Source organism: Dasypus novemcinctus, chromosome 24, assembly GCF_030445035.2.
Source record: "Dasypus novemcinctus isolate mDasNov1 chromosome 24, mDasNov1.1.hap2, whole genome shotgun sequence".
Lineage (NCBI taxonomy): Eukaryota > Metazoa > Chordata > Mammalia > Cingulata > Dasypodidae > Dasypus > Dasypus novemcinctus.
Window position 1 is genome coordinate 4,960,154 of NC_080696.1, and position 12,899 is coordinate 4,973,052.

The 12,899-nt window shown below is 50.2% G+C and overlaps 1 protein-coding gene across 2 annotated transcripts in view; it reads right to left on the minus strand.

Annotated features, from left to right (window-relative positions):
• The window catches only part of FERMT1 (FERM domain containing kindlin 1), an 85,630-nt gene that overhangs the window by 35,487 nt on the left and 37,244 nt on the right, over nucleotides 1-12,899 (minus strand). For both annotated transcript variants that reach the window (XM_071211541.1, XM_058287539.2), the window contains exons 5-6: nucleotides 12,390-12,603; nucleotides 10,249-10,351 (exon numbers count right to left, since the gene is read on the minus strand). In XM_071211541.1, coding sequence (XP_071067642.1) covers nucleotides 10,249-10,351; nucleotides 12,390-12,603 — 317 coding nt within the window. The remainder of the gene's footprint in view (nucleotides 1-10,248; nucleotides 10,352-12,389; nucleotides 12,604-12,899) is intronic.

Here is a 12,899-nt window from a genome sequence, read left to right on the forward strand (position 1 = left end):
TATTCCACAGTACAAAAATTCTGGAATATCGGAGGCCATTCCCTTTGATCAGGTCACTGAAAGAAACACCCTATCTTCTCACTGCCCCAGTTCATTTTAGTTCTGAATTCAGAACTCTCTTTCCCAAAATACTTTCCAGAGCGTTCTCAAGGGCCAGATGGACCCTTCTGACATTATAATGTTTTTCCTCTCTCATCAAATGTGTACTGTAAACCAGTCGTGAAAATGGTTTATGTGATACATGTCCCATAGGAAATGGGACAAAGGTAAAAGCAGGCAATCCACCGAAGAAACCAAGATGGCCACATAAATATTGGAAATGATGCTCAATGTCACTCATAATAATCAGATAATCCAAATTAAACAAGGTGATCTGGGAGCAGATAGAGATCAAGTGGTTGAGTGCCTGTTTCCCACATATGAGGTCTGGGGTTCGATCTCCAGTACCTTCTAAAATCAAAAACAAAACAAACAAAAAAAACCAACTCAGGGGATCTGGGGTAGCTCAGTGTTTGAGCGCCAGCTTCCTACATACGAGATCCTGGGTTCAATCCCCAACCTCTGTACCTCAAAAAACAGAAAAAAAAGCCAAACAAACAAGGTGATGTTTCTGTAAACCTTATATCTGCACTAATAAAAAAAAAATTAACGAAAAAAATTTAAATCGAGACAGTATAATTTGAATTATTTGCCCATATTGTATGTGTTAGTATCAGGTGTTGGTGAGAATGGGGGATGACTAGCACTTTCACACCTGCAGTGAGTAGGAAGGCAACATGGCAGAACCTTTCAAATCCTTTTGCCCTTTGACCAAGTCATCTAGAGTTACTACTGTAAAGAGATACAAAGACACTTGTACAAGAATGTTCACTAGTTTTTGAAATAGCAAAAATTGCAAGCCATCCACATGCTAAACTATGGTATAGCTTTGCCTTTGATTAATAAGCACTGGTTTAAGACTTGAGTTGGACTTATACATACTGACATCAAAAGAGAGTTATGATAGATCGTGTAGCAAAAAAAAAAAAAAGCAAGCTACAGAGCAAATAAATGATCCCATTTATGTATGGGAAGAAAGTCATGAATATATGTTGAAAAATATGTTTATAAATGTGTGTGAAAAAGACCGCAGAGGTGGTGGGTCCTCGAGTTGACAACGGTGGCTGTCCTGGGAAGAAGGTCAAGGTGAAGGACCAGTTTCCACTTTTAATCTAAACTGTGGGAAGCTACCTCTGGCACTGGTACGTATCGGCCATCTAGTTACGAACGCCATCTTAGCTACTAACGCAGGTAAGTCTATTTCTCCGTCCCCGCGCCGCTCCCGTGGGCTCCGACCGGGCACTCCCTAAAGCGCGCGGAAGTCTTTCCGCGGACGTTGCCAAACAACCATCTGCGCATGCGCGTGGCGGGAAGTCGGCAATCTAGTTACCCAATGTTTTACCGACACATGCGCTAACGCCAGCACGTACCACTTCCTTCATTCCTGCCTCTAAATACCCCTGATTGGCCCTCAATGAACGAGACTTGATCAGGACCCTGTCTTGTCTCCCCCATTCTCACTCCCTTCTTCAGGTTCCAGTTCAGTTGACCCGTGGGCTGGGTCACTAAATAATTCCCTTTTATGTTTGATTTTTTTTTCCCACAGTGAGTATACATTTTACATACTTACAGCTTTTTTTTTTCGGTTACATCTTAATCATTTACATAGAACATTGGCCCAATAACATAAAAATAGAGAACGTTCAGCAGCTGGAGATTTCTCTCATTCAATGTTCAGAGATAAAAGGGTTAAACACCCTTCCATTATTTTCTGTATACAAGTCCTTTTTTCATCTTGAAATCTGACTGCAATAAAGTTCTGGCAGTGGCCCAAGCTATTGTACAAACAGGCTACGGAAGGCCACCGCTCTACAGCATGCAGAACACCAGGGCCGTGTGTTCCCCTCGCCTGGCACACTTCTAAAATACACCCAACGGCCCAGGCTTATGTCTGTCCAGGACGCTGGGTGCCAGGGATGGGTATTAGCACAGGGACACAGAAGCAGCACGATCACAGCCAGCACGCTCTAGACTTGGAAAGCGCAGCCTCGTGAGGCTGCAATGCCCCAGCCGCCTCGCCCTGTGTCCTTTTTAAAAATAAACTAAAGATGTTGAAGAAGCTATATAGAGAGAATAGACAGGTACTCAGAGTAGCCAACAGACTTGTCACGGGGCGAGCAGCATGAGTTTATTTTCCCTTCTGCACTGACCCCGCTGCGCGCTAGGAAGGGCAGGGCAGGGCAGGGCAGGGCGAGCGTGAGCCTCCCGAGGAAGCCCCAGCAGCCCAGGGGGGGCCCGGGCCAGCCGCAGGCGTGGAGGCGGCCGGCGGGACCGTGAGCCCGCGTTCTGTGAGCCTGGCGTCACGGCACGTCTCAGGAGCCGGCCCAGACACTCCAGGAGCCGGGAAAACACCCCGTCCGAGGACGCGGACGCAGCTCGGTTCCTGCTGGTCCCCAAGTGGAATCCGAAGCTGTTCCTCACGTGGGAGCAGGTAAACAGCCTGCGGCACCCCAACCTCGGTCGCCACTGCGCAGTGCAGAGGGAGAACCCCTGAGGCACCCCGACAACCCACAGCAGCATTCTGCCCGGTGAAGGCAGCCGGGCCTGGAAAATCACGTCGCATGATTCCACCCACACGGGATTTCAAGGAAAGGCAAGCCAGGCAGGGAGCAGCCGGGGGCGGGGAGCAGCCCGGGGGCGGGGAGCAGCCGGGGGCGGGGAGCAGCCCGGGGGCGGGGAGCAGCCCGGGGCGGGGAGCAGCCCGGGGGCGGGGAGCAGCCCGGGGCGGGGAGCAGCCCGGGGGCGGGGGGCAGCCGGGGGCGGGGAGCAGCCGGGGCGGGGGGCAGCCCGGGGCGGGGGGCAGCCCGGGGGCGGGGAGCAGCCCGGGGGCGGGGAGCAGCCCGGGGGCGGGGAGCAGCCCGGGGCGGGGAGCAGCCTGGGGCGGGGAGCAGCCGGGGCTTGCCTGGGGCAGGGCTGGGGGCAGACACTGCACCCTGGCAGGAGGAAACTTGCGGGGAATGGCAGTGTTTTAAAACTGGATATGGTGAGTGGTTGCATACCTGTGTAAATTTACCAAAAGTCATGGTATTGTACATTTACAGTGGAATTTTATGGAGTAATAAAAACCCAAGCCATTAACGCTCCCCCAAAGACCCCTGCTTTAACTCGCAATTTAAAGGCAACATTTAAATAGTAGGTACAGCTGCTGAAATTTGAAGTGGACTAACCACCTCTCCTATCTGCTTAACTTATCAGCTGTCCTCCTATCTTCCTGGCTAACCAGCTGTCCCGGCCCGGCTAGCCAGCTGCCCTGTCGTAGGCCCCGGCTAGCCAGCCGCCCTGTCGTCGGCCCCGGCTAGCCGGCCCCGGCTAGCCAGCCGCCCTGTCGTCGGCCCGGCTAGCCAGCTGCCCTGTCCCGGCCCGGCTAGCCAGCCGCCCTGTCGTCGGCCCCGGCTAGCCAGCTGCCCTGTCCCGGCCCCGGCTAGCCAGCTGCCCTGTCGTCGGCCCCGGCTAGCCAGCCGCCCTGTCGTCGGCCCCCGGCTAGCCAGCTGCCCTGTCGTCGGCCCCCGGCTAGCCAGCCGCCCTGTCGTCGGCCCCCGGCTAGCCAGCCGCCCTGTCGTCGGCCCCGGCTAGCCAGCTGCCCTGTCCCGGCCCCGGCTAGCCAGCCGCCCTGTCGTCGGCCCCGGCTAGCCAGCCGCCCTGTCGTCGGCCCCGGCTAGCCAGCTGCCCTGTCGTCGGCCCCGGCTAGCCAGCTGCCCTGTCCCGGCCCGGCTAGCCAGCTGCCCTGTCGTCGGCCCCGGCTAGCCAGCTGCCCTGTCCCGGCCCGGCTAGCCAGCCGCCCTGTCCCGGCCCCGGCTAGCCAGCCGCCCTGTCCCGGCCCGGCTAGCCAGCCGCCCTCCCGTCGGCCTGACTTCTGCCTGCCACCTGCGCGCCTGCCCGAGGGTCTACAGTCCTAACACTGGGGTTTCAGGGAGGGTAAGTCAAGTCTGGACTGGAGAAGGTTAATACAACTTGGACACCTGCACACACTAGCCCCCATGCCAAAGGAGACAGCTCTTCCGTCCCGAGCCTGGAAGCGCCTGTGTCCCTGCTGCATCTCCTCACACCCACCCCGCCCCGCGCGGACACGAAATCACACGGGCACAACCTGCCGACCTGCAGCTTTCAGGTTTGGGAACCGCCACCGTGCAACGTACCACCTCAGGCTTCCCGTCAGCCGGGCGCAGCTTTCAGTGTCCTTCAGACCTCTTATTACAAGTGTGATGTGCTTGCTCTCTTCTGAACATTTAAAAAAAATGCGATGAACTATCAGAGTTATAAAAAGGGTTTTAGACATATCTAAAAGGGGCAAAAGAGTGTGCATAAATGAATTCACTTTGAATAAATTCGTGAGAGACAAAACTTCCTCTGTGGACTCTTGGGCACCTTGTTTTTTTTTCATTCAGTAATGTACCTTGGATATGTTCCAGATAAGAAAAGAGCTGACATTCTTTTCAATGACAACATGGTGTAGATAAGCCATAAAGCATTTAACCGATTTCCTACTGAGGGACGTTTAGGTGGTTTCCGAGCACCTTTTCTACCATAAATAACGTAGTATAACTGTCCTCAAGCTGTGGTATAGGTTCCTAGGAATGGTTGTGCTGGTTGAGGCTATGTAGAATTGTGGTTTTGATATACAGAGCAAACTGCCTTTCACAGAGGTTACTGCACGGGAGAGCCCATGCAAAGATAGCGCGGGAAACTTTGATCCTTGCCAATCTGATAAAAGGTAAACAACCACTCGCAGTTCCTTTTCTATGATCTACATGTTCATATCTTTGTCCAGGATTCTGTCGGGTTGTTGGTCTTTATCTGATGGTCCCATATATATATAGCAGGAAAATTAGCCTTTAGCTAATTAGCCAGCGGTATTGCAAAGACCTTTCCCCTCCTGATTTAATACTTTATTTCCACTATCAATTTTAAAACTTTACCATCAGTAGAATGATCCCATTTAAAAATTTTAATGTACATCATTTTTTTCCAGTTCTTGTGTTAATATAAGTTTTTTTTTTTAAAAAAATAACAGATTTTAATATCAACAATGGGTTTTGCACATATTCTGAGGTATTCCATCTTTTACACATATGAAGAAGATAAGAATATACCTTTTGGCTTCCAAATTATTTAGAATAAGTAGATAATGGGTCTTTGCCCCCAACATTCTTATAAGAAAGATCAAGATAAAAAAGAACATATTATTCTTAGATTTAGGAAACTAAGACTCCCCATCCAGTTCTGTAATGTACAGGATGTGGAACCAGCCTTGCAGAGACTCTGGGGCACTCTCGAAATATTACGCCTACCCCCTTTCATATATAGCTATTTCTGACCACGTTGCATGTATAATAAAACCTCTGAAGGATCAACCAGAAAACGGAAATTTTCTTGCAAATACTGACAAGTAATTTTAACTTTTGAATACTTTGGTTGTCACTATATAACAAAAGACATTCTCCCTGATACGCTACTAATGCCACATCTAGGCACAAGACACAGGTGACCAGCCGCAAATCCTTGGTGTGCAATGATCTCTCATTCTCTTCACCTACAAGTTTACTTTTATTGACTCAGGTAATTTTTCAGGAAAATTTGTATTACTACTCCCATCTAAGTTTTCACTGAATTGACCCCTTTTCTCTCCATTTGCATTTATGGGCCTACCATGGCCCAAACACTCTAATTTAGGTGATAAGGAATCAAAATCAAATAAAATTTAGTCCCTGAAATCAAGGGCATTTCAGTCTGCTGAGAAGGCCTAAATTGGTCATGGACTATAGAACAGACAAGTTTTGCTAGACAATTGGGTTTTCTTAATTCATTTGTATTTCTGCTTTTATAAATTATTTTTGGAGCCCTTGTTTATTTGTCTATTATTAAACTTGTTACATTTTCTGTAGATATTTTCTCATCTTTTTAAAAAATTCTGTCATTTTAAAAGGTAAACCTATATTTTTTGTGCATAAAATCTTTTTTTTTTTATACATTAGGCTTCCTCTAGACAGGAATCAGTTAAATAATCAACTCTTTTTTCTTTTGTTAAATTTGGGGAATGAGGTTTTTGTTCATTTATTTTTTACCTATAATCTTTCAATCCATGGGGATAGATGGATAAGGTTTGGACAATGTATGAGATAAAGATCCAAACTTACTTTTTCCCCAATTTCTTGAGTAATTTTTAAGCACCATTTTTTCCCCAGTAATACAAGGGTAACTGAAATCTAAATCTAAGCGTTCCCTTTTCATAAATTTCTTAAGCTAGAACGAAAGCCTATGTTAGATGAGCTAAGGAAACTAAAACTTACCAACTAGTGTTTATGGAAAGGAGGGGGTTAAATATAAGTATTATTTACTAAGGATAAATTTAAGATATAACTGTGTCAACAATTAGGACATGGAGAGAGGACTGTGGGGAGACGGCCGGGTGGGCCGCTCCAGGGATCACTCCGGCCACCAGGACGTCTACTAACCAGGCAGGAGCCACCGGGTCGACGGTTCTGGCCTCCGGAGTCCAGGAGGGCACTGCACAGCAACCAGGACGGCTGCTCAATTCCTGCCCCGGAACTCTCTGGAAAGGGAGTCTGTCCTGGGAAGTAGAGAGGGTGTTCAAACTCCTGGAGAGTCTGTCCTTCTCCCCCTGTTCAGGGAGAGCACGGCACACACTCTCGGAAGAGGAAGTGCTGCTGCTCCATCGGGCCCAGGTCAGCCGCTGCTGATCCCCGGGTGTTGCCACGAGGTGAAGCTGCAAAGACTTTTTAACTCTATCTTTTTGGGGGCCAGGCAGGGTATGTTCATTTATTATTAAAATGTCTCAATCTTTTTTTTGGAAATGGATTCTGGATTTTGCATGTTGTGTGTGTAGTATCTTTAAAATGATTGATTCCAGTTCTTTTCCGTAGCTGAGCTTTAAATCCGCATCTGCTACTTCAGCCCCACGGCCTCCTCTGGGAGACAGACAGCCTCCGCAGGCTGCGTGGGGTGCTCTCACTGTGACTTGTGGGCGCCGTACATGTCTGCCGTGGTTTCATGGTACTGCTTTTTTTCCTTGATTCTAGTGTAGAGTCCATGAGAACAGGGGCTTCACTTTAAATTTCTGTGCTACCCGAATCAGCCAGTGCATAATCGGGACCCCATAAAGGGGTTTTATTGCCCCTGCACCTCACTTCAGGGGGCAGGAAATGGAGCACTGTCACGGCTCCACCGGGGTCGGCGAGCATCGTTCCCACCCCAAGCCGTGCCCGCCAGCCTGAGCCCGGCGCACGCTTCTGGTTGGCAGCTGCGTTTGGCTGGTAGGTTCAAGTGGGCTTTGCTTCATGGGCTATGAAGAGAGAATGCCAGCTCCATCCAGCAAGCGGAGGTTGGAGGCCAGAAAGCCTGGACAGTGGCCTTGGCTTTGCCAGCCTGGCCTTCTCCTGGGGGTATAATTCCTCTCACTTCTTCCACTTTTGGACAAAAGTGCTGAGCACTGCTCCTCCAGCTTTGATATTTATGCTGATGACCTGCCAGGTATGGAGCCTCTCTTTGACTGTAAACTCACCTACATGCTCCTGACAATTTTTTTCAGGGGCAAATGACTGAGCTGCTTTCTTTTTAGCACTGAGCTCGATGGCCAAGGCAGGTGGATTTAATAGGACTCTCCTGGCAAGGAAATTGCTGGTTGGGTCCCCAAGGGCCAGTAGATCCCATTATTGAGCAGGAGATTTCCACAGCCTCCTTGGCAGCACACAGGGGTGGGCACAAGGAAAGTATCAGATGTGGTCTCGCTCCAAGGAGCGAGCCATCTATTTGTAGAGAAAACCCAGGAAGGTGGTACGATTAGAGCGAGTCCTGAAATCGAGCTGAATTCAGCTGTGGTCCAACCTGACCAAGAGTGGAAATACACTCCTTTCTGGAAGGGGGGAGGCTTGGATGTGGTCTTGAGGGGGGTGGGGGGTCCTGGACCTGGGGTTCTTGGACTTGGAGTCTGAATTCAGATCGTATTAGTTAGCCAAAGGGGTGCTGCTGCAAAGTACCAGAAATCTGGGGGCTTTTATACAGAGTATTTATTTGGGGTAGAAGCTTACAGTCCTAAAGCCATGGAAAGTCCATCTCAAGGTACCATAAGAGGTACCTTCTCACCAAAGTGGGCTGCATGTGTTGAAGCAAGATGGCGGGCGACCTCTGCTGGTCTCCCAGGGCTTCCTATACCAGTCTCTGGCTCGTTTCTTTCCAAGCCTTCTCAGCTGCGCTGTTCTCGTCAGCTGCAAACCATCAGGTGAATGGCTCATCTCTCCCTGGGGCCCCAGGATCAAACATGACAGAGTCCTCCTTCTTCTCTTGGGTGTCTTCTTGAGTGGGTGTCCATTCATATCAGCCCTCCAAGGGGGCCCTCCTGACGTGGTCGAATCAAAAGCCCTAAATTGATTTTATCAAGTCTTTGAATTTAATACAATCAAAGGGTATCACATCCAGAGGACTAGATTAGTTTACAAACATAATCTTTCTCTTCTTGGGATTCATAATAATGTCAAACTACTACAGGGGTCCATGAGCTTGGATGGGGAAAACACTCCATCTTCATTTGTACCAACCTTAACTGGACAGCATTTCCTTCCATGCCAACGGTCGGTGACCAACTGCAGAATTCTAGTAGTGCCTGTGCCTCTGGGACAGACAGAATCAGGAGTTTTCTGTCGTATCACTGTCTTGAAAGAATGTTCACACTCAGCACTACCTGCAATCACGCTAGTCATCAGACCTGCTGCTGGACCTTCGCATTTATGCAGCTAACTGGGGAGCCGGTACATTACTATGTCTGTTTGTAAAAATATTTTGATTACCATAGTTCAGTATAGTGGTTTTATTTTATAATCTCACCACATATTACGTGATTCTATTGATATGAAATGTACAGGATAGGGAAACCTGCAGAGAAAGTCGCTTGCAGGCGCCTACAGACCTAGGGGTGTGGGGGGGAGTGGGGAATGGCCGTGGTGGGCACGGGGCTTCATTGTGGAGGGAGGAAAAGGTTCTACAATCGATCGTGGTGATGGTTACAAAGCCGTGAACATTCCCCCAACCGCTGACCTGTATATTTTAAATGGGTGAAGTGTACAGTACGTGAATTATATCTTCATAAAGTTGTTATAAAAACAGTCACTCTGAGAAGAGGTACAAAGGTGTTCCCAGACTGCTAGAGGAGCCCGTGGACCAGAAGAGCGGACGCAGCCCTTCATTACAGGGTGAAAGGGAACGAAATCCAACCGGAAGAAGGAAAATACGTTCTAACTGGGAAGTGCACGTGACAATAGGCGAAGAGGTCTGCCTTTCCTGCCCGGTCCCCAGCTCAGACCAACGCTTCACATAGCGCACGGGCCCCTCCGCCCAGACCTCCCTCACTGGTCTGCATTTTCAGCCTGATTTTTTTGTTCTTTCCCCACACCCCACATCCCTGCAAACTTCAGTCACCTCAGTTCTCACAGCTCTGTGACTGTGCACACCCAGCTCTGTCTTCATAAAATGCCATTTAACCTGTGGCTTCCTTTATGAACTCCTATTCATCCTTCAGTACCCACTTCAAGCATTATCACCATTTCTGAACCCCCACAGGAATTTAGAGCATTCTCCTTTGTGCTTCCACGGTTTGCCAAATAATCATCCTTGAACTCATTCAGTGTCGGTCATTATGTGTTTATATGGCTATTTCTCGCACTTAAGGGCAGTTTTGGGTTCTCAACAGCTGGCTCATCTGTATTTAAGGGATCTCTCTCATTTCTGAAGACTTAGGAAGCGCTGCAGTGGGGGGTCCTGTAGGTGCCATCACGTGGTCCTGGGTTGTTTCCAAGACCCTGCCCTTAACCTCGGCCGTGACGGTGCCTCTCCTTCCTCAGTGGGAAGGACCCCGGTTCCGTGAGCCGCTCTCTGCTTTATCCTTCATTCCTGAAGGCATGGGGACCTTCCTAAAAGCCTGCTGGAGACCCCCGCTAACTCAGGGGCAGACGACTGTGCTGACCAGAAACTGAAAGATGAAAATCCAGAGACCCGTCTACGTTGATCTGCCTACGTCTGCAGAGCGAAGCAGACTACGACTCACACAAATTGATTCTAATTTTAATCATGAAATGAGTGTCTTATACCTCTACGTGTTCACATGGAAAAAAAAAAAAAGAAAGAGAAAAGGGTTCTTACCTTGGGATTCAGGTCAAAGAAAGTGTAGTATTTAAATCGCAACAGCAGTTGGTCGTCCTCTTGGATGCCTTGCTCCAGAAGGGAGCGCGAGGAGTCCAGCCAGCTAGAGAGGGACGGGGAGAGTTTTAGAGGTCAAGACCCTGCATGTAAATATATACCTTTGAACAAAACCAGAGTTTGTTATGACCAAAACCCAGCAAGGAGAGGGCTGCAGAACGACTCCTACTTGCATTTTATCTGACATTGTCAAAGTGTTTTAATAGACAGTTTTCCTCCTTGGCACCTTAAAGTGACCCAGTGAAGGAGCCAGGGGAGTTCTTATTTTCCCAGCTTTACAGCCAGTGCTGTGTCTAAGGTCAAGGTGGAGCACCTGACTCCAGCGCCACCTGCCCCGCTGGCCCAGGGGCTCCTGCTCCAGGCTGTGCTATCTTCCTGGACCAGCAGAACTTTCTGCTGCGATGGAGGTGTTCTCTGTATGTGCTGCCCAGTGTAGCGGCCACCAGCCATGTGTGGCTACTGGGCTTTTAAACGTGGCCAGTGCCTCGTTTTAATTCGGATTATTTTAAATGTTATATCCTCATGTGGCTAGTGGTTCCCATGGGAGCAGCAGAGTTCTAAGGTTGAAAAATAACAACAGACGGTGGTGAGGGGTGGAGGGCTCTAGAGTCGATGCTGTCGTCTGGAACTGTGGCCTCGGGACGGCTTGGCCTGCCAGTCCCCTGGCCCCTTGGGGAACACGGTGACGGAGACCTGCCTCCATCCTAAGCGGATTTGCCGTCCGGTGCACAGACCAAGCCTCGTAATAAAGGGACAACGGGACACCGGGGCCATCGGAGGGTTAGAAGAGAACTAGAGGGAGTGACTGAGCTTGAATGGTGACCTTTGAGTGTTCAGGGACAAGAAGGGACTTGCCAGGAGGAGAGTGGGAGGAGACGGGTCCCGGCGCAGCACACGGGTGGGGAGGAGCGACAAACAGCGAGTGTGTGGGTGCAGGACGGGGGATGACACCCCAGCCAGAGAGACGCCTGCAAGGGTCTCGGGGCAGCTGATGGCTGTGAAAGGCTTGACTGGGGAGAGCAAAGGCGAGCGGAAGGAATGGCGGCGTGAGAACCGGCAGGGGTGTGTTTTTGGAGGCGACTTCAGACCCAGCTCAAGGAGGGAGAGAAGGGCACTCCACGGGGGGTCAGCGAGGGGCCTCTTCGCTGATGGACAGACTGCCGTTTATGTCCCGCGAGTCGCCTTCGTGCTCCGCAGGACAAGAATGAACCCTCCCAGGTGGTCGCGCGCTCAGTCAGCGGGACCCGCAGGTCTTGTGGGACTTTTAAATGTACTAAAAGGACAAAGGCTGCGCTCCCCACTTCTGTTGTTAAAATCAGCCCTGGGGAAGTGGACTTGGCCCAGTGGTTAGGGCGTCTGTCTACCACATGGGAGGTCCGCGATTCAAATCCCGGCCCTCCTTGACCCGTGTGCAGCTGGCCCATGCGCAGTGCTGATGCACGCAAGGAGTGCCCTGCCATGCAGGGGTGTCCCCCGCATAGGGGAGCCCCACATGCAAGGAGTGCACCCCATAAGGAGAGCCGCCCAGCGCGAAAGAAAGTGCAGCCTGCCCAGGAATGGTGCCGCACACACGGAGAGCTGACACAGCAAGATGATGCGACAAAAAGAAATACAGATTCCTGTGCCGCTGATAAGGATAGAAGCTGCCACAGAAGAACACACAGCAAATGGACACAGAGAGCAGACAACAAGGGCGGCGGGGGAAGGGGAGAGAAATAAATAAAAAATAAATCTTAAAAAAAAAATATCAGCCCTGAATTTGTTGGGCTCGGGATTGTTTGCTGGAACGCCACTTCTCTCCTGAGACGCTCGAATGAGCAAGCCCTCTAGCTCCTCTGAAGCGTTCCAGATAATATATCCAAACTAGTTCCCAAACCACCATTTCCTCCACTCCCCCACTGCCCACCAAAGGAAGTCAAGTTTGCTAAAAGTCCTGGTGCTGGCCCATGTCTCTGGGCTCCTCTGTGAATGCAGATCTTTAGGAATACCAGGTTAAAAATCAAACACCCCCAACCCCACCTCGGTGCATCGCTCACACAGTCAAAACCCAGGCAGAGAGAAGCAGACGGGGGCCACGCCCTTACCCGGCGTTAAATTTGGCTTTATCGATAAGAGACCGAGGCTGGTACATCTCGGCGAGCACTTCCGGCGACTGGCTGGGCTGGCTGAAGGCCAGGACGCTGCAGTTTTGTTCGGTCAAGGGACTGTCGCTGAACCAAGTCATGGTGGACGACGCCGGGGTTCCGTTGACGGGATCATACACAGGCGTCATGGTCTTGCTGTACAGACCAGAACTTACTGCAAGACAAAGAGGGGCAGGCACGGTGACAAGAAACTCTGGCAGGAAGACTTTCAGAAAAATGAGTACCAGCATGGCTTCTACTTAAATGGATTTTGGATTAGAATGTTTGTGCCATTTAAAATAACCAGCACATGGGAAGCGGATTTGGCTCACCTGATAGAGCGTCCGCCTACTACAAAGGAATTCCAGGGTTCAAACCCAGGGCCTCCTGACCCGCGTGGTGAGCTGGCCCATGTGCAGCGCTGATGTGCACAAGGAGTGCTGTGCCACATGAGGTGTTCCCCATGTAGGG